This window comes from Heterocephalus glaber, unplaced genomic scaffold, assembly GCF_053883595.1.
Source record: "Heterocephalus glaber isolate CG9 unplaced genomic scaffold, H.glaber_assembly_v1.0 deba00001481, whole genome shotgun sequence".
NCBI lineage: Eukaryota > Metazoa > Chordata > Mammalia > Rodentia > Bathyergidae > Heterocephalus > Heterocephalus glaber.
The window spans coordinates 9,721,851-9,747,894 of NW_028258317.1; the positions used below are offsets into that span (position 1 = coordinate 9,721,851).

Here is a 26,044-nt window from a genome sequence, read left to right on the forward strand (position 1 = left end):
GACCTTGAGCAATTTGCTCAATCCCTCCAAGCTTCAGTTCCTCCTTCTTTGAAATGGGGATAATGACTATATGTTCTATAGAGGGATATTTGGAGATTTAAATAAGGTAATGAATTTAAGAGCTTGCTACAGTGCTTGGAATGAAACACTCAATAAGGTTTAACTATTATCATTGTTTAAAAAAATAATGGACGACTATATAGAAATCATAAATAACACCAGCTTTGATGAGATGGCAGATACACAAAGCCTGAATGTAATGATAAGAATAGGAGGAAAATGCAAATACAGGGATGGAATGAACAAATAATTCAGCTAACATAACTAGGTGTGCTACTGGCCACTTCCAATAATCTCATGCCTCTAGAGGCTGCTCCAAAAGCGTCTGCCACAAAGAAAGGATTTTAAATCAATCCATACATCATATTATTCCTTCAATTTGAAATTTTGTTACTGGAGCCCTCCTATTAGTAGCTTTATAAAGAAACACCAAACTGAAATAGACTTCCAGTTGGAAGACTGAGACCCCAATGCAGCTAGAAAAAACAGTGACATCATACCAAAGCCTAAATCTGGGTAGTGCCAGGAAGCCTGCAGAGATTTGTCACACTTACTTCTGCTCATTCACCTTCAAGCATGGCTCTTCATAAGTGTCCACTGGGACTTCCAAATAAACAGAAAAATTTTAAATGCAAGAGTCCAGGAGCTACTTAGATTTATAATATCTATACTAAAGGCCATCAAACATTTTCTGATTGGGCCAGACAGTAAATATATTAGGTTGATGAGTCAGATAGTCTCATTTGCACCTACTCAACTCCACTGTTGTAGCACAAAAGAAGTCATAGTACGTAAATGAATGGGCAAGGCTATAATCCAATAAAATTTGATTTGCAAACAGGTGGGAGGATGGATTTGGCCCATGGGCCATATTTTTCTGACTCCTGCTCTATACATAGACTTGACCCAGAGACTCAAGTTGTCAGAAGGACCTGGGCTAAAGCTCATGAAAATCAACTAGGATGTCAAAGAATATTCTTGACTAGAGATTAGCTAAACTAACATAAAAAGATTCCAACTAAAAATGAAGAGAGAGGCAGTAAACTGCTTCAGTTTAAATGGAGAAAGCAACTTCTGCAGGAAAAATAAGAATAATATGGAAAAAAAGAATTGTAGCATATGACATACCCAGAATTTACTTTATCAAAACACTAGGAAGATCTCAAACACATTTCCAGCCTCATTTTTCTGTATTCTCATGTTCAGAGAAGGAGTAATAACTGGGAGAAACCCACATCCTTGTTTTCCAGGGACAGACCTGGAGTGTCTATTGTCTGTGACCAACAGTACCCCCTTTTGAAGAAGTGTCTTCATTTGCCATGTAAATTATATGGCCACAACTATAATTACCAAAATGAGTTTTAAACTGTAACCCCTATGGGTATATTACTACTTAACATTCACCAAAACTTGGGCAATAAGTCTATAAATTCAGACTATAATGAAAGAGAAACCAAGGGCTTTAACTCAGATAGAGATGGATTCAAATCCAACTTTATCACTTTCTTAGACAATGTGCTAAGTTCCTGAATCTCAACTCCTCAAATGTAAAAATAAATGACAAAGTAATGTTGTTTTATTTAAATGTATTGGCATATAACAAATATTCAAAATTATTAGCTGCTATATTATTGTCATTATTATATATTTCAGTGGGATAAATTGGCTGTGTGGGGACACAATATCACTTTTCATATGCAGAAGATTTACCATAAGAGAGAAGTGATTTCCTTGTCACTGGAGTTAAGCAGACTTAACAGTGATGTTCTAATAAAGTCTTGGTACTCAAAGTCTGATCTGTGAAACATGGCATCCGCACCACCTGGATGCAGAATCTCATACACCAACATAAACGTAATGAGTACTAATCTGCACGTTGAAGAAACCACAGGTGTTATCTTTAACCTTGCTATAAAGGATTCAGTCATTAGTGGATAATAAGAGTAGATAACAGTATATGACTTTAAAGCCCCTTTGGGCCCTGAAACAACTTGATATTAATAAAGTCCATAGGTTTGATATGGATAAAATAATGTCATGAGCAGGAGCTATGTCCTCAAAACCAAGCATATCCTATTCCATTGGGCAAGCTAAAAATGACCCTTTCCACCCAACTCTGAAAAGCATTGCACCAGGTTCAGTGATTACATTCTATTTATGATTTAAGTACCAATCTCAGATAAGTGCAAATGTAAACATTCTGAGCACTGGGATTGTTTTTAATCCAAAACTTATCTACCTTTGTCATAGAAGCATATTTCCTGAGGGTTTTGTTTGTTTCTTTGTTTGTTTCATTTTTTTGAACTACGTCTTTGCTTTTTGGAAATGTCTGTCTGATTATTTTTCATGACCTCTAGGTGGAGTTAAGTATTTCAATAATGCTGAACAATTAATGTACAAATAGATAGTTTAACCTTGAATAGTCCCTCCAAGACCTGAAGAGGTTGACAAATATGAACAGAATTGGAAGCGCTGGTGAAGTATTTAGCTGAAACTTTAAAGAAATGTTTATCTTTCTGGGACTTGCTAGGGATGGTTGTAATGCAGCTCAAATGCTTTCGCTCTTTGTACACTTTATCCTCCCTCCTTGTTGCAGGCTTTCTGACATCCCTGGCTGTTTGAATTATAAACAGGATGGACTATACTGGCCCACCGTGTTGCATCATCACTTCTTTCTCTTTTCTGATTCTCTTATTCTGTGATTGCTGAGTAGCCCATTATTTTCCATTAAAAGGACACACACAGAAATTAAAAAGAATAACTTATTTTCAAATAATTAAAGTAACAACAGAAAATTTTTATTTTAAGGAGGAAAAAGAAACATGAACTGCGACTAAAGTATGAAAACTGTAATGAACTGAACCTGAGAATTTTGTGTTAATTCTGATAATTCACTTATAATTCCCATATCTACCAAGTATCTCCTATGTGATAAACACTACTTTTACATGATGATGATGATGATGATAACGACAATGGCAATAAGAGCCTCTAACATTTGTTGAGGACTTACGACGACATGAATGAGATAGGCACGGGCCTCACTCTTGTAGAAATTTGTACTCTAGCAGGGAAGGCAGACTTAAATAGTTCCAAGTGCTATCAGTGCTATGTGAATTATAGATACAATAGGAGGAGGTTACAGGGGACCTGATCTAGTCTAAGGGTCCATGAAGTCAGTGGGTGACATAATAAGATTTTTTGAGTTCTAAGATGATTCTGAATGGGCTGGAAGGAAAGAAAGGGAATGTGTTCTGGTGTGAGAAACTGAAACTGTAAATAAGGATCAAAATGTATAATAGATAATGTGAAATAGGAAGAAAAGGTCTAAGGAGGAGGAAGTGGGAGGAGTAGGGGAAAGGAAAGAAGGGAAAGGAAAAAATGGAAACAAAGCCTTTGTAAATAGGGAGAGGTGGAAAGATTGAAGGAAGGGCAAAGGAATCAGGAAAAAATAAGAACCAAGATGGGTGTTGTAAAGGTACAAATTCCTAATGATGAATGTCATCATATTGTACAACTAAAATGTACCAATAAACTTAATGAAGAAAAAAAAAGAAAGGGAATGTGTGGAGGACAGAGATCATGGTTGCTTGAACTAAAAAAGTGGTAGTGTTTGTAAAACACCTCCAAGCTAGAGGAAGAACACTGTCCAAGTTTTTTTTTTAATGCTTTCTCATCTGGATTCCAGTTCTTTGTTAGTGCTTAAAGGAACTTACCTCTCGATCAAAACTTCAAAACTCCTGCTTCACAGAACACCTAAGGCAGATTTGGGAATAGATGAATAAATGACAGCACAAAGTCATCAAAAGGAAAAACACAAAGGGCCAGCTCCTGGATCTGCTGGATCCAAGCTCCTTCAAATTGCTTGGGAAAGAAGGATGGTCTGAGACACTCCACAGAGAAAATGGGGCCCAGAATGGCAGAGTTTCCCTAGAAATGCTAAATAGGCCATAAAAGTATTCCACCACCTAAGGCAAGGAAATGAACTCTTGGAAAAGATTCTTTGCAAATATAAAACAGACACTTCAATTAATGATCTTACAGTTCTTTTCCCACAAAAAGAATACTCATTTAGAAGGCTAGAGTGGTAGGTCATACTGTTAGTACTTCTTTTGCTAAGTGAGATGATAAACATCTTATCTCCCTCTGGGTTCAAGAAATAGTTATGAATAGTTATGAACTAATCAATCGTCAAGTATTTTGTTGCAAAACTACATCCTGAAAACTATTGGAAATACAATAATGAGTTAAAATAGACATGATTCTTGTTGATAGAATTTCCACTTCAGTAAAGAAGTTTAGAGTGTAGATAATAAACAATAACAAATAAAACTACATCTGTGTGTATAATTGAGAAGGTAATGAAAGCAGAATGTGACCTAGATAATAAGCTACTGGACTGAGAATAGAAGAATGAATACAAGTTAAATGGATGAAAGAAAATGGGAAAACAGTGACAAAAATGAATTAACTTGACAAAACAGGTATAAAGTAGCTGCCAAATTCCAAGGGTCTTGATAGGTAACTGAAATAAATGAGTGAAATTTGGTCTACGGGTTAGGGAAAGTAGCACAGGCTAAATCTTGCTAACTGCTAACTGAGAATTTGTTCATTACCTCACCCTCAGTATCTTAAGATGTAAAATAAGAAGATAATGTCTATGTTGCAGAATTATAAATGTTTGAAGCCCTTAGTTCACTGCCTGGCACTTAAATAACAAATTTTGTAATGACCAGACTTGGAAAGTCAGAATGGCACAAGTTAGAAGCAGTGTTCCACGGGGGTCAAAACCTGAAAGTCTGATCAGACTGTCTCAGATTGAACATCAGGTGCAACATTTACCAGATCTGTGACCTTGGGTAAATCACAAAGTTTATAATATTCAGCATCTTCAACTATAAAAGGAAGGTAACAGAAATACTGAGTTCATAGATTTTTTTATGAGGATCAAAAGAGATAATGTGTACAAAGTGTGAAAAATTCCTTAAATAATATCTAAACTACATATTCTGCATGTACAAGGTGTTGTACCTGTACGGATAAATAAGCAGTTAATTATTTTTGTTGTTATCACTTTGAGTATGAAGCTAAAGCTAGATAAGGCCACAGACTTCACATAAAATCTTGATCGAGGCCCTAAATAATAAATAAGTGTTAGATAGACGAAAATGTTGATAAGTTTTCTTTGTTCAAGCTGTAGGGCAGCAATTTGCTATTGTGAGTATTACCAAGGGGTTGAAGGCTCAAGGAGAATATTAAGAAAATGCTGGTGAGTTCCTTCTAAAAAAATATCTTGACTGCAGTTGATGCCACAAGCTTGAAGGCAAACTAATGTGGGACATAACAGCATAGGCTTTGAAATCAGACTTAGGTTCTCATCCAAAGCCTACTCCTTTAAGCTGCATGATCTTATGCCAATTACTTCCCTTCTCTGAGCTTTAGTATATAAATCTTTAAAGGAAGTAGTAATAGTTCCCTCCTCATGAAGTCATTATGAAGATTAAACAATATAATGCATTTAAGCACTCAAATGTTAGCCTTTGTTATCATTGTTTATGCTTTATTAAAGCTACACTGACATTAACCATTAGATTTTGTGCATAACCTGAGATAGTTACATTAAACACTAAGGTAGACCATATTACATACTCAACAGTGGGGTATCCAAAGAAATATCATGAGCAACCAGGTGATAAGAGCTCCTACATGGCAGTGATTGCAAATATTTATCTTCGTGACCCCAATAACTTTGAGAGCTGTACATAGTGGCCTCTCAATAAACATTGAATTAATTAATGAGTGATTTTTGTGATGATTTTAAAACAAAGCTTTCTCTGCTCATAAATATTATGTATATTGCTGTAGATAATTCATAAATTAAAAGTACTATAACTTCAATACCTGTGGAACAACCATGTATCACCTTGATAAATTTTCTACCAAGGTGTGCTCATGAATGCATGCATGTGTATGTGTACATGCACAATATTTATAGGGAATCATAATATTTGAATAAATACACACATTTAATTTTTGTTATGACATAGAAAAGCTATTTTGCCTCATTTTATTAGCATACTTTACAAATATGATGTGTACATTGCATTACACTCTATAAAGTACTACATAGTTTATTTAACTATGGCCCTATTTTTAGACTTTTAGTGTGTTTCAAAGCTAATTCATCTTCAAATATAAGTTATGTGTTACCATATTCGGTGAGTTCTTAGTTTTGGAGTTATAAACAATTTGAAGACCTAATTATTAAAATCTCTATTATCTCCTTCCATAGAAAAAATTACAAGCACATAATTTACATAAGATATTGCTGGCAATCTCAGCGAGCTTGTAAACTTCATGAAGCCCATCCATGGGCTTCCATCCCATGGTCTTTGCATCAAAACCAGTGATATAAAATATGTTATTATGAAGAAGAAGAAGAAAGTGCAAAGAGTTAAACAATTTTGGAAAATAATCCTAAAGTACTGCTGACAATAAGTTATTTGACCATTTTCATTACATGGCCCAATCCCTGTTTATTCTTATATTTGAAGTAATCCTAATTTTAGATTCTATATTAAATTTCTCTACAACTTTCACTGAGTTATAATTTATATCCTTAGTGATGGAAAGTCTCAGAGGGCTCCCAAAGCACTACCTCTCTTCACTGTGAGCTCTTGCATTCTGGAGACATGTGACATTACTGAGTCTATACCTGCTACCCCTCTCCTCCGTTGCTCCTAACTGTCTTATTCACCATTTTTCTTGAGAAAATAATCAGCACGATTCAGCATTGGATAATACAATTACTTAAGGGAAAGAAACCATTTTACAATGTCAAAAGTAAATTCAAACGACTTAACACCTAAACCATCATAAAAACATAAAAGGGATGTACTCATTACATTGAGGCTCAGGGTGCATGATTCTAATATGGCTTTTGTGTAGTTCTCACTAAGGAGGATTATAAACTTTAATTTGCTATCTTGTTTATATGCTTTAATATGCAATTTGCAGTATGATCCTGATTCTAATGCCAATTTGTACATTCTCTAAATAATTCTAGTAGGTTCTCAAAATGAAGAAAAGTAGTGGTTTTTCATTTTTCATTTGTTGGTTTCATCTGTTGCTTCTGAAGATAGCACAAACCCTAATGTGGAAGCTAGGCTAGGACAGAGCATATTCCTCTGTCTGCATATAGGCCTGTGCACATGTTTCTAGGTCTGTGTGCATGTTTATGCCCTGTGTGTTTTGGAAGGCTCTAAATTATCCCTACATTCCAAAGAATAATGGAAAAAGAAAAAATAAAACAATTCTAAGAGTAATTCATATTAGTCATTTCTTTTTCTCTCTCATAGCTGCATCATCCTTCCCAAGGCTTCCGGTTTGGAACTGTTCGGGAGAGCAGTGCTGAAGATTATGTGAGGCAAAGTTTCCCAGAGATGCATGAGTACATGAGAAGGTACAATGTACCAGCCACCCCTGATGGAGTACAATATCTGAAGTGAGTGTCAACCTCCTCTGTCCTCGAAGTTCTCACTGAAAGAGAAGTCATTTAGTTACTGTTGTATTAGTTGGTTTTTTAAATGACAAACAAATATACCCATTATGTGTTTAGTAATACCTCATACTGTGTGAGAGCCAGGAGTCCATAAAGAATCATGAGCATTTAATTATGTGATGATATTAGTAGTTACCTGCATAGTGTCAAGTTGGCAGTAGCTTTGCTTAAAGAGCCAGTAGAGTCACGAGTGTAGCAGATGGTAGGGGAAGAAACTACTGGCTTGACATCACTTGCAAAAACAAAGGTGCTGAAATGATCAAACACACAGGGAATGTAGCCAGAGGATAAAGTGTCCCAAAGCAACCGTTTCCTTCACAGTGAATCCCTAAGCCCATGGAATGCCTCTGTTTGCCGTAAAGAAGTGGAATTTATCTTAGTGATTTCCTGTTAGAAAGGAAATAAGGTAGAAGGCTGTGATTTTCATCCCTGCATCTTTCTCATCAGAATTTATGAGGAGCAATCAAAGGCAATCACATTGCCAAGGAAGATTATCAGGGCCCGTAATTCAGTGAAGCTGAATGCAAAGGAGGACAGTGCAGTTATGGGTCTGTTTGTCTAGTCTGCCTAGGAAGAGGGAATGAATGGTACACAATAACCACCACTGCATGAGGGTAAGGTCTCTCTCTCTCTCTCTCTCTCTCTCTCTCTCTCTCTCTCTCTCTCTCTCTCTCTCTCTCTCTCTCCTGCCTGATGGCATCAGGATAATAACAGACATCCAAATCCCCAATGCCTTCAATTGTGTAGTATCAAGAAACTAGTTTCTCCATAGTCAGTTACAATAATCTTCCCAGTGGACACCAGGGCTTGCTGCCTCAAATTCTTTTCTAGGAAAGAAAGGGAATAAAGAATTTCATGGGACATAAGGGCTTTGTGTTTCTTAAGAGCTCTAGTAATAGCCCCCTTAAACAATTTTATTGACTTTTTACTAGAGCTTGGAGAGGAAGCTGTGTGCTCTTAGATTTGTAAAGTTATATTTGATGTTTAAGTACTAGGGAATGGCACTTTTAATTCTGCAAGAACATTGAAACATTAGAGACCCTCTCTGACACAGAGTTGAGAACTCCATGCCTCTCAGATCCTCTTCTATTTTCTTTCCTTCAGGCAAATGCATGGTTGAGAGAGAGAATAAGACATCAGGGAGAAAGCAATGGCTCCCAGCTAGACAGTAATGGTTGACAGGCTGGGCTCTACCGGCAGGTGACAAAAAATAGATGTACCACTGCTGCACTTCCCAGCACTTCCACTCCACTTGCATTCATTTATTCCAGTGCCTTTACCTTATAAGTCCCTCTCATGCCTAGTACTGACCCTAACCTAGCCTGAAGAGTAGTAACCGTTAGAAAAGCAGGCACCAATGAAGAAGTCCAGAAAGGAGTCAATTTCCCGTGGTGATATGTCTAACAAGTGGCAGAGGCAGGACTAGAATCAGGTCTCTGGCACCAAACCAATGCTTCAGGCTAGTTTGAAATCATAAAGGAAGTGAAGATCCTTGATGTTCAATGAATAGTCCCTGTTCTAGCAGCATCTGCATTGCAGTTAGTATCTGGGAATGAGTTAGAAGTACAAAATCTTACCGGGTGTGGCAACGCACTCCTGTAATTCCAGCACTCAAGGGGCTGAGGCAGGAGGACCACAAGCCTGAAGCCAGCCTGGGATACATAGTGAGACATCGTCTCAAACAAACAGAAAAAAATATGTCAAGCCCCAAACCTGCTCCATCAGAAACTGCATTTTAACAAGCTCCCTAGGTGATTAACTGATTGATGTGAAATAGGAATATAGGTAGAGCTCATCAGTAATGCCTTCTTTCTCCTCTCTGGGATTTTGCTCCACTTTCGACCTAGTAATTACTGATGCTCATAGATACCACTCCAGACAACCACAGCCCTCAGTTACCCTTGGCAACTATCTCAGAGCTCTGACACAGTAGGCACTACCCCAGAATTCTGTACAAGACAGGTTTCCTTCCCCACTCCCATCCCAATCCCCCTGGGCTTAGAACTATACTGTCTTGACAATAAATTAATCCTAATTAAAATGTTTATTTCCTTAGTATGACTGGTTTTTGTGGTATATGATATGTATTTTTAAATGAATGTCCCAAAGAAGACAGACTGGTTCTATAGTGAGAGAAATAACTTGAGGCCTTGCCAACCACCACAGTGATTTAGCCAGTCTGGAAGATACTTTTGACCTGGATCAAACCTAGCCACTTCTTTACCAGTGACTCAGGGCCCCAGGGGAGTCAGTGAGCTGATTGCTTTCTGCCTTCCTGTGCAACAGAAATTTATCATAGCTAACTATGATCTAATTTATCATAGCACGTTGCTGCCCAAAGCCAAGTGTAGTATTTAAAAATACCAGTGGCACTGGGCAGGAAATACTGGTTCAAAACACCAAACTGAACCTATATTTTATTTCTATTATCATATTGCTACCACGAGTACTTGTGGAATAGTGGTAAATGGCAACTTGTTGCTATATTGCTCCTTTAAAGAACAGTCTGTTACTGAGGCTGTCAAATTTTGATTAGAGAAACATATTTTGGTTGGATTTTTATTTTTTGGCCACAATTCCATTAAGATTTTGCATCATCAACTCCTAGAAGACAATTCACATGCCCAACCCTTTGTGAAGCTTCCCACTCCCAATAATCGGGAAGACATTTTTATTTTGGTTAAATTTAAACAATATCCCTGATTATAGTTTTTTAAATGTCCCTGGGAAAAATGGATAACATTTTGAATTGTCCATTTTACTTGCTGAAAGGGTAGGAAAAGGAGACAATTGTAACTGACACTAAAAAGAGAAGTTGACCTATTTACTATACAGCTATATGTGGCCCAAAGAAAGTCGTCCATGTAGAGAAGTGTTTCTTACCTAGTGATTACTCTTACATGTGTCTAGGATGTCTCTCTTTTCAATCTTTCATGATTTTAACCATATTCTCCTCTGAGATTGGAGGCCAATACTTTGTTTAATTTTAACAGCCTTATTCCTGGTTCTAAGAGAAGAAGGACTTAGGCCAGATGGAATACAGAAGAGTTGTTTTCTTTGCGAAACTCTCTGAATATGGCCATTCTGGAAAGGGGGATTTAGAGGAGGCGAGAGGAAAGCCAGAAAGAAGGGACAGAAATTTTTTTTTAAAAGGACCAAGCTGTATTATGTACATGTACACACTCCCCAGGATGATTTAAATTGTATGTACTGCACATATGTACTAATAAAAGAAAAGTTTGGAAAACTCTGAGAGTAGAAACAATTTTCTCAAATGGATGTATGTCCTAAAGTTTTCTAAAAAGGATTTGAGCTGATCAAAAAGAAAGAAGTCACCTAGATAGCCCCCTTTAAAATTCTTTTCTTTCTGTTTTTGTAGGGAGAGCTTAGCCTGTCTCAGATGTATACTCCCTCTGGACCTCTTCTGCACTCGTGTCCCAAAATGGGAAGAATTTCAAGGATGCCCAAAGCATCTAATGGCAACTTTAGTCCATTTCCAATTCAATGTTACAGCCCAGAGACACATATCTTAAATCATTCTTGCCTAAACTACCTACTACAATGGAAGTGAAACATGAATCTTTGGAAACAGATTGATAAATTAGGCTGCTAAGATCTGTTACATAAGCTTTCCACTTACTGAATGCTACTCCATGGATTTAAAAAACCCATAACTTCTTATTGTCCAAAAATCTTAAGATCTTTTCTAAGTATTTTTTTTACTCCTGAATAAGAAACAGTACCTGGTGTCTGAAGAATATGATTATGATCATGTTCAAAAATAAAACTTTCAAAATCTGATTAATGAGAACACTTGACTGCAACCTTTACAAGCAGTATACACTGGACCATGCTAATTTACTTCTCTGAGCGCCAGTTTCCCATTTGCTATGTCACAGTCTTTACAAGTGATAAAAATCTATGGAGGAAATGAATATAAAGCCTAACACAGAGACGTTGCTCTGGTAACATAAGAGGATTTAACCTTCTTTGTGTACTATTCAGTTCAGAGTTTCTCTAGCTTTGTTGTAGGACTAAAAGTTATGAAACACAGTGGCAGACAAACCCACAGGAACCATGCTCTCTTATAAGTGCCTATTTTCCTGGCCTGTATGCTACAGGGCAGCTCAATGCCAAGAAAGCTGAGTCAGCAGCTAGCAAGCTTATACTGCCCTTAGTATTCAGGTTTCTGTCCCCTAAACAAAAGCCAACTGTCAGGCCTAGCACTTACTAGCAATTAATGTATCATTTTCCCATTTCTTCTCCTATTCTTAAATATAGGAATGATCCAGAGAAACTAGATGCCTTCATCATGGACAAAGCCCTTCTGGATTACGAGGTGTCAATAGATGCTGACTGCAAGCTTCTGACAGTGGGGAAGCCATTTGCCATAGAAGGTAGTAATCAGTCACTCTACTCACTTTCACTCAGGATGTGCTCAGTTTACTAACTAAGCAAGTCACAAATGACAAATAGAAAGAAGCTATTCATCTTCTCTTGTTTTTATTTTCAACTCATAAGCACTTGAGCTATTAATCTACTGAAGTTAAGAATTTTTCACCAACTCGACAAATATTTATTTATGCATTCATTACGGGGAAAAAAACTCTTTCCCAAATGATGGTTCAGATATCTGGAAGTGCAAACAATGAGGAAGCTGGTTTTAATTTAGTCTGTATTTTTTATTTTTGGTTTTTAGCTCTTTGGTTTGTTTGCTTTGTGGTGATAGGCTTCAAACCTATGGCCTATGCATGCTACACAAGGGCTCTACCACTGAGCTATATGCCCAATGGCTAATCTTTTTCAAATGGCCAAACACTGTAACGAATCTGTTACAAAAACTAGAATAATTATATTTTATGATTCAAAGAGCCCCAATGTTGATTTAATTGAATTTTTCATTTTAGACAAAAGGCCCAAGGACATCATTTCACATTTTCATAATCATCCAACTTGGTAATAGTACTGGGATTAAAATGCATATTTCATGATTGTTAAGCATTTTCTACTAGTTGGAAAGTAAATAGAAAAAAAAAATCTCATTCTATGATTTAGTGCCCTTAAGATCCTAAAATAACCTTGTTTGGAACCCTAGGTTATCCTTTTCCTCACTGGCAGCAATTTTTGCTTCCAACTAGATCAACCAATCAATCAAACTTCAGTACTGAAGATGGATTGCTTTGTCAGTAGCTTCTTTTGTTCTGAATGACAGTGGATATATAGAGCTGTTGTTTGAGCCAGCAAATTTCACATCACCCAATTCCCAGCTTCCCCCCTGACAGTACATAATAACTCTCAAGATAACCATGCTCGCATGTTTTCCAAGCAATCCCATGGGGATGCCCAAGTCCTATTTCCAGAAATGTGTGCTATGCTGTATTAAACTGGGGTATCAAGACTATTGTGATTCCAATTTCCTAACCCAGTCGATCTCAGTTTCTCCTAAACATACCAGCAGATATTTTTTCTTCAGTCAGTCTTTATTTTTGCTATGAATGAGAAATTAACACTTTGTACTTTCTTCAAGCCTTCTCTTAGGAGAAATTAGTCTGCTCTCCAGGTAAAATGACACTTACCTGAAGCAAGTGTGGATCTCAGGAAGGGAAATAATGGTAGTGGAGAGAAAGAAAGCAAAGCTAGAAAACTTAAAGAAGGGCTAGGGATTTAGCTCAGTGGTTCCACCACCTGCCTTGCAGCGCAAGGACCCGAGTTCGATCCCCAGTACCAAAAAAGAAAAAAGAAAAGAAAACTGAAAGGACATTCAGCCTAGCCTCATATTAATGTAAATTAATTCCCATTTTTGTGGTATTTATGCATACAAAAGGAATGTCATATTTAATTTCTGCCCTAATTGCACTGAGTAATTGAGGTCCTTTCTACCATTGGCAGCTACTAATAATGAATCATTTGTAGAGGGCAGAAGAATGAGGGGCTCCGTTTTCTGCCTTTGTCTCCAAAGGACAACCCTATCTTATCAAAAGGCAGTGGTAAGATGGTTTATTTGCCTCTGCTGGACCTCTGTGCCAGATGCCACACAATTAGCTCCCCACTGGTTTCCTGTTTGCATTTCCATCTGTGCTGGTGAGACTTAGTGTTTTACAGTTCCTATCATCTCTAGATACCACATTGTTCTCAAAGCAAATAAATACAAAATGTCACATGGAATGGCACATGTCTTCCTGGAAGACACCAGGAAGACTGCAGATTTAATAGAGAAAGCATAATCATCATTGGAAGTCAGTCTAGACTTAGAACGCATGGGGTGCAAATCAGAAAACTCAATTCAATAGTAGCCCCTGTGAACAACCTACAAAAGTTCAAAACCTACAAAACGAACTTGGAAAAACAAAGAGAATGGTTATACATTATGCACAACAGCAACAAAAAAAGAACTAAAGGCTTCATTCTTGATTTTTTTAAAAATTATTAATCTCAAAGATTTGGGGGAAATATTTCCTAATAAATTTTCTTTAATTTTTTAAGTAAATTTAACAAAAATTTTATATGTTTTTCTTTGATATTTAGGTCTTTTGAACTTAAAAATCTGTGCTTTATTGTTAAGTGAGACTATATAAGTGTAAAAAAAATTAAAGCAATTTATGACTAATTTTTGCCCATTTAACTTACAGGAATGTTGTTGCATATACTTACTCTATATCCCATCACAGGATCTAGTGAAATGTTAGGCATATAACAAATATCTAATAAATCATGTAATACTCATTATGTAACTCATTACTTTAAATTTGAAATAAGTACTTAGTTCACTTATTAAAGTGGTTAATCAAAAATATCCTGATAATTTGCACATACTTGCCTAAGTGTTTAAATGATGTCTAGAACTTAGATAGGAAAGAAAACAGGGTTTATTTATTCCTTCAACCTGGACATACTCATATATCCATTCTGTGTAGTTATTAGCACTCTAATTTAGTATGACTGCACTATTCTCTAAATGTTTGCATCCTACCTGAAATTCTTATGCTGCAAACTAATCCCCAGTGTGATTGATGGTGGAAGTGGGGCTTTAGGAGAGGTGATTGGATCATGAGGGCTCAACCTTTATGAAACAGCATTGGTGCTCTTATAAAATGGCCCTGAGGGAGTTCACCCACCCCTTCCACAGCTAGAAGACATCCATGAACCCCAAGGCAGGGCCTCACCAGACGCTGAATCTGCTGAAGCCTTGATCTTAGACTTCTCATCCTCTAGAACCGTGAGAAATAAGTGTATGTTGTTTATGATGTAGCCAGCCTTTGGTATTTTGTTACAGCAGACTAAACGGACTAATATAAGTAATAAATACCCCTACCAACTTTACAACTTCTGCAATTATTTAGGTTTAAAAAGTAAAGTAAGGACAGTGAGAGAGTGATTTCTGTGACTCCATGTTGAGTTTGAAATCATTTCATGAGTCTTCTTTTCCACTTAAAAATACACAGAGAAACCAAAAAAAAAAAAAATACACAGCAGAGCAAATCAAAAAAAACTATTAATTCAAGAAGCTAGTCATGATGGCACATGCCTGTAATCCCAGTACTCTGGGAAGCTAAGGCAAGAGGATTGCAAGTTCAAGTCCCACCTGGACAATTTATTTTCTACTAATTATTTAATACAGTACTTGGAGCACTAGCTCTGGAGTCTGGGGGCTAGATTAGAGCACTAGTCTGGAGTCTGGGATTAGAATTACCATCACTAATTGGAAAATTTCTTAATCAGTTCCTCATGTGCATAATGAGGATATGAATAGTACATCTATGATAAAGTTGTCACGAGGACTAAGTGAAATAATGCATGCAAAGCATATAGAAGCATGCCTGATACATAGGAAATACTCAATAAAGTATTATTATTCAGTATGTTAATTAATAAATTGAGACCCATGTACTACAAAATTCTCCCAGGGTAGCTTTCATAGATCTCAGATTCCCCCAGACCCTTCTCTTCCCAATATGGTGGGGGTGGGGGGGAGGGGCATTTTTAAAGTCCTTCTTGCAATTGGGACCATTACAATATGTTCTCAACCATTGTCCCAGAGTAGATAAATATGGTACTCTGAGAACTAACTGCAAAACTGAATAATTTTTTGAAGCCTTGTTAACCCTATCTGCGATCTTATTTTTAAAACCTATGTTCTAACCACATTTCAGGCAGATTCTTTTATTCTATGAATGTCTAACTATACATTTGCTAACCAAAATATATTTCCATTACTCTTAGCTGAATAATGCTGATTTTTCCATGGGGAAAAGATCAGGATTCTATTCAGAAAATTGTTCTCTTAGGCTATTAAGCTGTATCCAATTTCCAAGGTGCCTGATGCTTTCATCTGTAGAGTTGAAGGATTCCATTTTGCTTCATCCATCAACCACAAAATAGTCAACCTGGTCTTTATTGCAAAGCTACATTTCTAAAGATAATGAAAGCAACTCTGGCTAAGTTGAGTCAGCAATTTAAATGTAAGAATTATTTGACCAATGAACACAATCAAATTTAAAAGCAACTGATAAAACAGAGGGATGGAAGTGATATCTTCAAGTTTTACTATTTTGTTTCTGAATAAAATGGATTTCTATATCTTTTAATAGCTATCTTTTCTCATTGCCACATAAGTTTCTCCCGTTTCTCCCCTCATTGCAGTGTGCAGTTTGTTTTCATTAACTAATAATTAACACTAGAAATAATTAAAATATCAGTATCTAATACATGTATTAAAATAGAAAATTAAAAAGCTAGAAATCTACTTTTGGCAGCCAACTGCAAATTAACCTAGGCATGATGGAGTAGAGTGGTTTAATATTTATTATTTCTTATGTAGCAATTTTTTGTAAATGTCTCTGCCACTTCAATATAGATTTTACCTTAAGGGAATTTTAATACTTTTGTTATGGCATCAAAATTCTATTGTTAGACTATGTAAATTTATCATAAGTACTACTTTTCAGTTTTCAAACTTTCTTATCATGTTTGTCCCATCCACCAAAATATTACTAGTAAGAATCAAAGATGCCTCTCTCTCTCTCACTCATTTTGTAGCAATCTGTTTTCCTCTGAACTTCTGCAGAATTTTATGTTCTCCTTTTTATGTCTTAGTTGTTATATATTACCTATATTTAATTTATGCTTCAGCCTTCTTTATTTCTAAGAAAAGTTATTAACTTAATACCATGTTATCTAGTTATCAATGTATGCTACATCTCCTCAGGCTACCCTGAGCCCCATACAGATAGGTTCTGTGTTTAATTTAGCTTAGTAACCTCTGTAACACTTGGCAGTGTCTGGCACTGAATAAGCATTAAACACATTTGTGCAACAAGTGAATAGATGACTAGGAATTCAATAAATGATATTAAATGAAAATGAAAATATTTCTGCCATTATTATGCCAGGTGTGTGTAGTTGAAATTACTAGCTTTAAAAGGATTTTTGGGAGAACAATACTAATTAATGAAGGTCCTTGCTAGTGAATTTCCTGCAATATATAATCATACACAAGTTCAGGCTGTTCTTACACTATATCCACACCACTTACTAAAAAATTTATAAACAAAATCTCCTTGTGAATAGTATATATTTGTGTCTGCTGAAAATGAACCACCTGTTTTGATTTTTGTGCTTTTTTTCTAATAAATTACCTGACTTGGGGGTATTATTTTGACATGGTTATAGTGATAAGGCCCATCCTGAAGGAGAGGGCATAGATTAAGGATTCTCTTGACTTGTAATGGATGTAGTAGAAGGAGTATTGCTTTTAGTATCAGAAAGACCTACTTTCAAATACTGGCTTTGCCAACTACTACTGAGTGACATTGGCAGTTTCCTCATTCAATCTTCAATCTCCATGAAATTTACTCTGGCATGGGTTCATGTAAGGATACATGTAGAGTAGCTTCTGGCATACAGTAGGTCTGTGAATATCCTAGTTTTTAATTATTAGAATCTCAGGGTGATTTCACTAAACTGTATGCTACAGTTGAGTAAACAATTTTGGCCTAATGCATGATTTACAAAATGGAAGAAAGTATGCAAAAATGCTTATTAAAGAACAGTACTTGAACTATAGCAAGCCCTCAATACATACTAGAAATTGTTGTTGTTGAGAACTATTGGTCCAGGAGGAAAGCACATTAATATTTAACAAACTGACCCAAATTAATTATTCTAACCACTAACCCACTTCTGCCTGATAGTTCCCAGTCCTCCTATACCATCACTTTGCATGTCTCAGCTCTTCTCCCTCATGGCACCCTTTTCAATGGTAATAAAATAATAGTTACTATTCAGTGCAGTGTTTAATCTTACTCCGCAGGCAGTGGTGTCAAACCTATGGCACACGTGTCGCAGCGGCTGTTTGTTATCATTGAAAGCACTAAAAGATTTGCCATCACTGCTATAGTACCATGACAGCAGAGCCCATCTCTGCCTTTCTCTGGTTAAATCTTGACCACATGGCACAATGTCTTTCTGCTTAATAAAGTACTTGTTGGATACATGAATGAATGAATGAGTGAGTCAGTGGATCCTTGAGAATGATTACACAGGTGCCTAGTATTCTTCCTAAATACTAAGTACTGAATAAATGTTTATGCAAACAAATTGTCAAGAGAATTCATTATAAGTTTCTAAAGAAAATTGGCAACTTCCTTTCAAAATGTTACCCATTATTTTAAAAATGTTATTTAATGGATAACATCAGCAGAACAAAAAGCTGCCCATCCAAAGTCTTTTATTATCAGTCTTGCCTTTCAAATGAAAACTACTAGGCTCAAAACAGGCACTCAAAATAGCTCTTTGAATGGAAAATTGTAATTATGCTTTTGACATTGTCATCTTTTCCTTGACTGTCCATTGTTGAGGAACAAATAAAGTTATCAGGGAAAAAAACGTACAATTCTTTAAAACTGAAAAATTGTTTGGCATTATTTATTTCTACTCTTTCATCAGTTATACTTACATCATAAGCCTCATTTTTTAAAAAGATTTATTTATCTGCATTAAGAAAGGAACATAAACTAAAATCCTTGCAATTGAGTTGTAAGATTGAGTAATTATTGCAAATATTTGTTTTTGTTCAGTGTGTTTAGATCCTTAACAGCCTTTTAGTCTTTATCTGTAAAAAGGGAACTAATTGCATTTTTACTTTATCTTTCTCAACCATCTCGAGGGCAAAAAAAATTTTTTTGACCCTGCTATTCAATAGTTAGAACAAGATGCAGTTAATTAGCCTTTTTCACATGCCTATCAACGAGATTAACAGTGTCATAACAATTTGGAAAGCAAGTAAAGTCATATAGTGTGAGGATTCAGAGTCTAAGCTAATTAATACAAATGAAAACAAATTATATCCATCATTTTGCTCTTTCTTCATTCCTTGCCTTGCCTCCTGTGCCTTGTATAAAATCTTGAGTTTTTAATTTATCATATCTTTGTATTTTTCTAAGTATAGTTTCATCACATACATATGTATTTCCAAAAACATGGTACATGGTTTTAAATGTTTTTACATTTATACAGTATATTCTTGGCATAAATAATCTTTTAGTACCAACTCAGTGTGGAGTTTTTCACTAAATAGCATAATGCTGAGTCATCCATATTATTGCATCTAGTTTTAGTTCATATATTTTACATTATATCATATTCTAGTTATATAAATATTCCACAATTTATTTACTCATTCCCTTGTTAAAGAATAATTGAGTTGTTTTCAATTTTTTTTATTATGAACAGTGCCCCTAACAACATTTTTAACTGTATCTCTTGGTGTATCTGTGAAGCATTTCTTTGGAAATATACTTAAGAACAAAACTGCTAGCCTTAAAGTATTTGAACGTTCATCTGTACAAAATAATATCAAACTGTTTTCCTAAATGGTATATCAATTTGTATTCCAACAAGCAATATATACATGATCTTATTGATCCGCATCTTCTCCAACACTTGATATTACCAGACTTTTTGTTTTACAATTAAAGTTAGTTATTATAAGTTTTTAATGATATTTTAGTTTTCATGCTGTATTATATATTCACGTGGTCTTATTTCATTATTCAAAAATCAACAAAATAAAATAAATCAAAAAATTAAAAGAAGCTCATGTACTAACAATAAAAGAATGTCATAAACTGTGTATTATTATTAAACTAATTTTGTGTACTTAAAACCCCTATTCCTGATAAAGATCTGAAAGATTGCTTCTAAAACATATTTTGAAGGGAAGAGTAAAAGGCTTGAAATAAACTGTTCACTACTACACTGTGCACTGTTCAGTCTCCTTTGTAGACTCATCTCATCCTCTCAGAGATACAGCTGATCTATGGAAAATCATTCCTAAGAACGTCTTTGAGTCCTCTGAAGGAAAGATAGTGCAATTTCACCATGCCCTTGTTATCAGACCTGATGACAATATCACACAAGTATGGTGGAAACCTCTCAGGAACCATGTGAAAAACTCATGTGAGATTATATTTTCTCCTAGGATATGGCATTGGTCTCCCACCCAACTCTCCACTGACCTCCAATATATCCGAGTTAATCAGTCAATACAAATCACATGGGTTTATGGATGTGCTGCATGACAAGTGGTACAAGGTGGTTCCCTGTGGCAAGAGAAGTTTCGCTGTTACTGAGGTATGGAAAGACTATTGATAATATTGATATATTGTGTAGTGTTCCTTAAAGAATGTAAGGAAATGTTATTTCCTCTGCCTCATAGTCGATAATCTCAGCCAGGGGTGACTAATCTACAGCACAAGTCCTGTAGCAGGTGTTTGTAATATTAAAAGCTCTAAAAGGTTCGTCATCACTGACTAGGATATTTCATTTACTAGGAATTTTGCTTGGTTACCATTCTTATAAAAACTTACAATAAGACATGTTCATGTTAGATTTAAATGTTATGCTACTTTGATGAGTAGATGTCTATATTTCTACATTTCCCCATACCCTAGAGATCCACAAGTGCAGAAGAAATTCTGTTCTAAATTATAGCAATAATATGTGGGACTGACATTAATAATGTTTGGTTTAAGCATTACTTCTTGGTTATGATGTGGACTTCAAAATATTCTATAATATCTATCAAAGCTTTGCTAACTTCTCACAGGCAACTACTAGTAAAATCCTTTGTGAGTTTAAAATTAGACACACCTTAAGCAATAATACTTAGATTACAAAATCATAGATTTTTTTCCCATTAAGTTTACTGGTACATTTTAAATATACAATACATTTACCTTCATCATTGGGATCTTGTACCTTTACATGATGTATTTTGGTTCTTTTTTCCCCTTCCCCTGCCCTCCCTTAACCCCCTATACCCTTCCCTATTTGCAAAGACTATGTTTCCATTTTTTTCTCATATTTTTTCTTTTCCCTTCTTTCCTTTCCCCTACCCCTCCCACTTCCCCTACTCCTTTATAGGTTTTCTTCCTATTACACAATATCAATTAAACATTTGTAATTACAAAATCAAAATTTAGAGCACATTACCACATATTTTACAGAATTTAAAAGGATATAGAAAGCATATTACAAAAATTTTTTGAAATAAATTTGACAACTTCTAAAAAGTACCTTGGAAGACAAATTAATGAAACTAACTCTGGAGGAAATAAAAAATTCAAATAGCACCTATTAAGGAAAGTATAGTCCTAGCTGGGAGACCTAGCTATATGACAACAACAGGCTCATATGCACTTTAACTGATGAATTATATCAAACATTTAAAGCAAAAAAGAAAGGAACATTTCTCCCCTCATTTTAGAAAATCAACATTATGGTAATACTGAAACTGGATAAAGATTATAGAAGAAAAAAGTATGAACATACAAAAAAATTTGTTTAACAAAACAAACTATTAGAAGTTAGACCTGGTAGTATGTAGAAAGTGGTTTTATTATAGGGATGACAGTGTTGGTTCAGCACTGGAAGATACACTCCCTCCCATAAGTCATCATTTTAACAGAGGAAAGGAAAACGCCATATGATCCTGTCACTAGTTGGAGAAAAAGTATTGGACTAAATTCTACAGCTATTCATGGTAAAAGCTATCAAAACACTAGAAGTAGAACAGATCTTCTCAACAGATAAGACATGTACTCCATACTTCCAGCAAAAACACTTTATATGAATGGAAAAGATAACAATGCTTTCTCCCTAAGGTGGGGAACAAGGGCAAATAAGCCTACTTTTCATCTGTCCATTAGGCCCAAACCAAAACAGTCTGGCAATAAAAAGAAATAATTAGCAAAGGATTGGCAAGATAGAAGTAAAATCTTTATATGTAGATGAAATGATCATCTACAGAGAAAATACTAAGAAATTTCTAGGAGCCCAAAGAACTTTGAATTTAGCAGGATTTGAAAACACAAAGTATATATAAAAATTCAGATCTATGTATACTTGCTATAAATGAAGAATTGGATATTGAAATTTAAAAGTTATGTAGGAGTACAAAGGACCTAGAAAAGTAAAAAGAAAAAAAAAACAGTCCTGGAAGACATTTATTGCCTAATTTTAAGACTTCCTCTAAAGCTAATCAAGTAATCAAAGTAATCAAGGCAGTATTGGCATAAGGAAAGACATATAGATCATTGGAATAAAACAGAGAATCTAGAAATAGAACCACACATACATGGTCCACTGATTTTTGAAAGATTATTTAATATTTACATTTTATAGAGGGCTGGGATTTAGCTCAGTGGGTCCAGCACCTGCCTCGAAAGCTCAAGGTTCTGATTTCGATCCCCGGTACTAAAAAAAAAAAAAAAAAAAAAACATTTTATAGAACATGAACTCAACTCAAGAGCAGAGGAAAAGACAGTGCTTTCAGCAAATGGTACTAGAACACCTGGTATCCATATGTAAAAAATTAAACTCAATCCTTTATTTCCATACATAAAGATAACTTGAAAGGATATATGAGCCTAAATATGAAAGACTAAAACTATAAAACTTTAAGAAGAAATTATAAGGGGAAATGTTCATGCATGTAAGGCAGGCAACAATTTCCTAGGATACAAAAAACATGATGTATAAAAGAAAAAAATTGATAAATGAGATTCCATCAAAATTTAGAACTTTAAATGACATCATTAAGAAGATGAAAAGTAGTCCTTTAACAGACCATATTTATAATACATATAACCTATGTCCAGAATATATAAAGAACACTTACAGCTCATTAATAGACAACCCAATTAAAAGGTAGACACAAGAAGATGATAAATGGCCAGTACAGCACAAGGAAAGATGTGCAACACTAGAATCAGAAAAATACTAATCAGTACAATAACAAGATTGAATTATACACTCATTAGGGAGAGAAGTTAAAAGATTTAAAAGAACAAATATCAGCTTAGATGTGAACCAGTTAGAACTTTCTAATACTGCTAATGTGAATATAAAATGATAAAACCCTTTTGGAAAACAATATAGAAATTTCTTGTATTACTGTTAAAAAACCAAAAGTTCTTTCTTAAGTTTTTACTTAAGAGGAATGAAAACACATGTTCACAATAGATTTGTACATACAAGTTGACTATCCCTTATGTGAAATTCTTAGGACCAGAAGTGTTTCAGATTTTCATTTGAAATCCACTTGATCTGCAAAGAGGATAACTATTCCTGCTTTTTTTTGGGGGGGGGGGGTTCCTGTCACATGGAGTATTGTTTTCCACCCTTTAACTTTCAGACTATGAGTTTCTTTTTGAATTAAATGTGTTTCTTGTACGCAGCAGATTGTTGCATCTTGCTTCTTGACCCTCTCTGCCAGTCTCTTTCTTTTGATTGGTGAATTGAGACCATGAACATTGATGGTTATAACTGATACATATTGACTTATCATTGTCATGACTTTTTCTTTTTGTTGGATTCTCCTCCTTTGCATTTAATTTCTTGTCACGCCCATTGGATTCATTCTTCTGGGCTTCCTGGAGTTGTGGTCCTCATTGTCTTTTCCTAGGATATTGTCTAAAATTTTTTTGGAGTGCTGGTTTGGTATTCATGAAGTTCCTAAGGTGCTCTTTGTCATGAAAGTATCTTATTTCTCCATCAATTTTGAAAGATAGTTTTGCAGAGTACATCAATCTGGGTTGGAGGCTGTTTTCCTTTGGGGCTTGGAATATGCCAGTCCAAGTTCTTTTTGCCTTGAGGGTTTGCATTGAGAAGTCTTCTGTGATTCTGATAGCCTTTCCTTTGTATGTGTTTTGTTTCTTTTCTCTAACTGCTTGGAATTTTGTTCTTTTGTTGGGTTTCTGGAATCTTAACTATCATATGCCTATGTGTAGATTGTTTTTGATCACAGCTAGTTGGAGTCCTATATGCCTTACTTATCTGTATGTCAAGTTCTTTTCCCCTGCTTGGGGAGTTTTCTGTGAACAGTTTTTTTATGTCATCTGCACTCTCTCCTGTTTCTTCATTGTCTCCAATCAGTCTTATGCTATTCTTGTTTGCATCGTCTAGCAGCTGCTGGATTGATTTCTTGTGGTCCCTTACAATTTTGAAGCAATTTTTCTTTTCCTGGTCACTAATTGCAATCTTATCTTCTATATCTGAAATTCTGTCTTCACACTGGCTCATTCTGCTGCATAGACTTTCAATGGAGTTTTTAATCTCCTGGAAATCTGTTTGTAACTGTTTTATGGATTCCATTTGTTTCCTATGTTGGGATTCCATCATGTTCCTCAGCTCCTCTCTAGATTTATTAACCATGTCTTGCACTATGAACACAATCTCTGCTGTTATGTGAGAAATTATTTCTGATTTCATTTTTTCCAGATCCTCTTTCGTTGGGAGTTCAGGGAGTCCAGGTGTTTGAGTATCAGAGTGTTTCATCTCATTTCCCTTTGGGGTTACTTTAGGTGATCTGGAAGTCTGGTTCTGAGACTTGTTTACATGTCTTCTAATTTCGACAGGGGGTGCTTCTGGTGCCTGTGTGGCTTACCTCCTCTGCACTGAAGGGGGTGGTATGGTGGCCCAGAAGCCTCCTCTTGGGCACTGGGAGCAGCTCACATCCTCTGTGCTGGGGGCCAGAATCGTAGATTTTTAAAACTGGAAATGATAAATTCCCTTACCATATTTGAGAAACTAATACCCAGAGATAATGATTTATTTTCCCAAGGCATATAGTCAAAAATCTACTTATTTCCTTTGAAGTACTCTGTCTTTACAGTGTAATTAAAAATAATCCTGTAAAATGAGGCTGAATTGGGGTGATTAAAATAGGAGATTGGAAGTTTTAACCAGAACCATAGGCTCAAATATTAAAAAATAGAAACCAATTAAATAAGTACAAAGTCATCCAGATTTAAGAAAAACTATCTAAAGCCAACAATGATGGCTCCAAATATTCTCTATTTGCCAAGAATTTCAAAATGTGCTTCTCAGTACAGGCCATTCTTCTGAACTCCAAGCCATGCATCCACTTTCTTGTTTAAGGTCTCAAATTTCATATGTTCAAAACTGAAGCCTTGATCTTCCCTCCTAAGTCTGCTTTTCTTCTTGTTCTTCATGTCTTGATAGTGATACTTCTGTGCATCTAGTTACTCACTTTATAATCTGGCAGGGATCCTTAATGCCTCGATCCATACCTCACCATCTGAATCTATCAGCGAGCCTCTTTCTATAAAATAGGTCTCAAATATTCCCATTTATTGTCACTTTCTCTATCATAACTCTAGTGCAAGCTCTCAATTCCGCACTTGCACCACTACAATAGTCCCCTAACAGGTCTCTGTTTTTACTCTTGCCTTCCTCAGCTAGTTTTCTATGCGATGGGTCACTCTTCTACTAGAAGACTTCAGTAGCCTCCTGTGCTCATTGGAACAAATTCTAAAATACTGGCATGCCCTACAATGCCTTGTGGGACCTGCCCTACACATGACTCAACCCAATCTCATGCCACTTTCTTCCCGACTCATTACAGATGCACCACAATGGACATTATAGTTAAAGATACACCAGGAGCCTCCCGACCTTGGGTTCTTTACATGCTATTGCCTCCTCCCCTGCCAATATTTCTCCCCTAACATTTGCTAATCTCATCACGTTATAAATTCCTGGCTAAAAGCTTCTTTGGGCCTTGATAGATGCTCACTAATCTGAATCATATACCTCTTTAAGATCTCTTATATCTCACATTATTTCATAGCACTTGCTCATGATTTATAAATTTCACTATTTTAAAGGTATATTTAATAATTTATTTCTAGTATATCTCTTCATTAGACTATAAGAACTCTAGCATTCTCAATGCCTCATATAATAGACACTCAATGAGTAATTGTGGAATAAATGAATCTCAGCAACTGAACAACATACTGAGAAGAAGTTGGGGAGGGCAAGGTAAGAAAATCAAGCAGGACTGACTTTGGTACTGTCCTGGGTTGAATAGTGCCCCCCACCCAAAAGTCATGTCTATCT

The 26,044-nt window shown here is 35.7% G+C and overlaps 1 protein-coding gene across 1 annotated transcript in view; it reads left to right on the plus strand.

Moving 5' to 3' along the window:
- Positions 1 to 26,044, plus strand: part of Grin3a (glutamate ionotropic receptor NMDA type subunit 3A) — a 172,663-nt gene that overhangs the window by 107,654 nt on the left and 38,965 nt on the right. Inside the window, exons 4-6 of the mRNA XM_004848199.4 lie at positions 7,419 to 7,564; positions 11,903 to 12,018; positions 20,100 to 20,251. Coding sequence (XP_004848256.2) covers positions 7,419 to 7,564; positions 11,903 to 12,018; positions 20,100 to 20,251 — 414 coding nt within the window. The remainder of the gene's footprint in view (positions 1 to 7,418; positions 7,565 to 11,902; positions 12,019 to 20,099; positions 20,252 to 26,044) is intronic.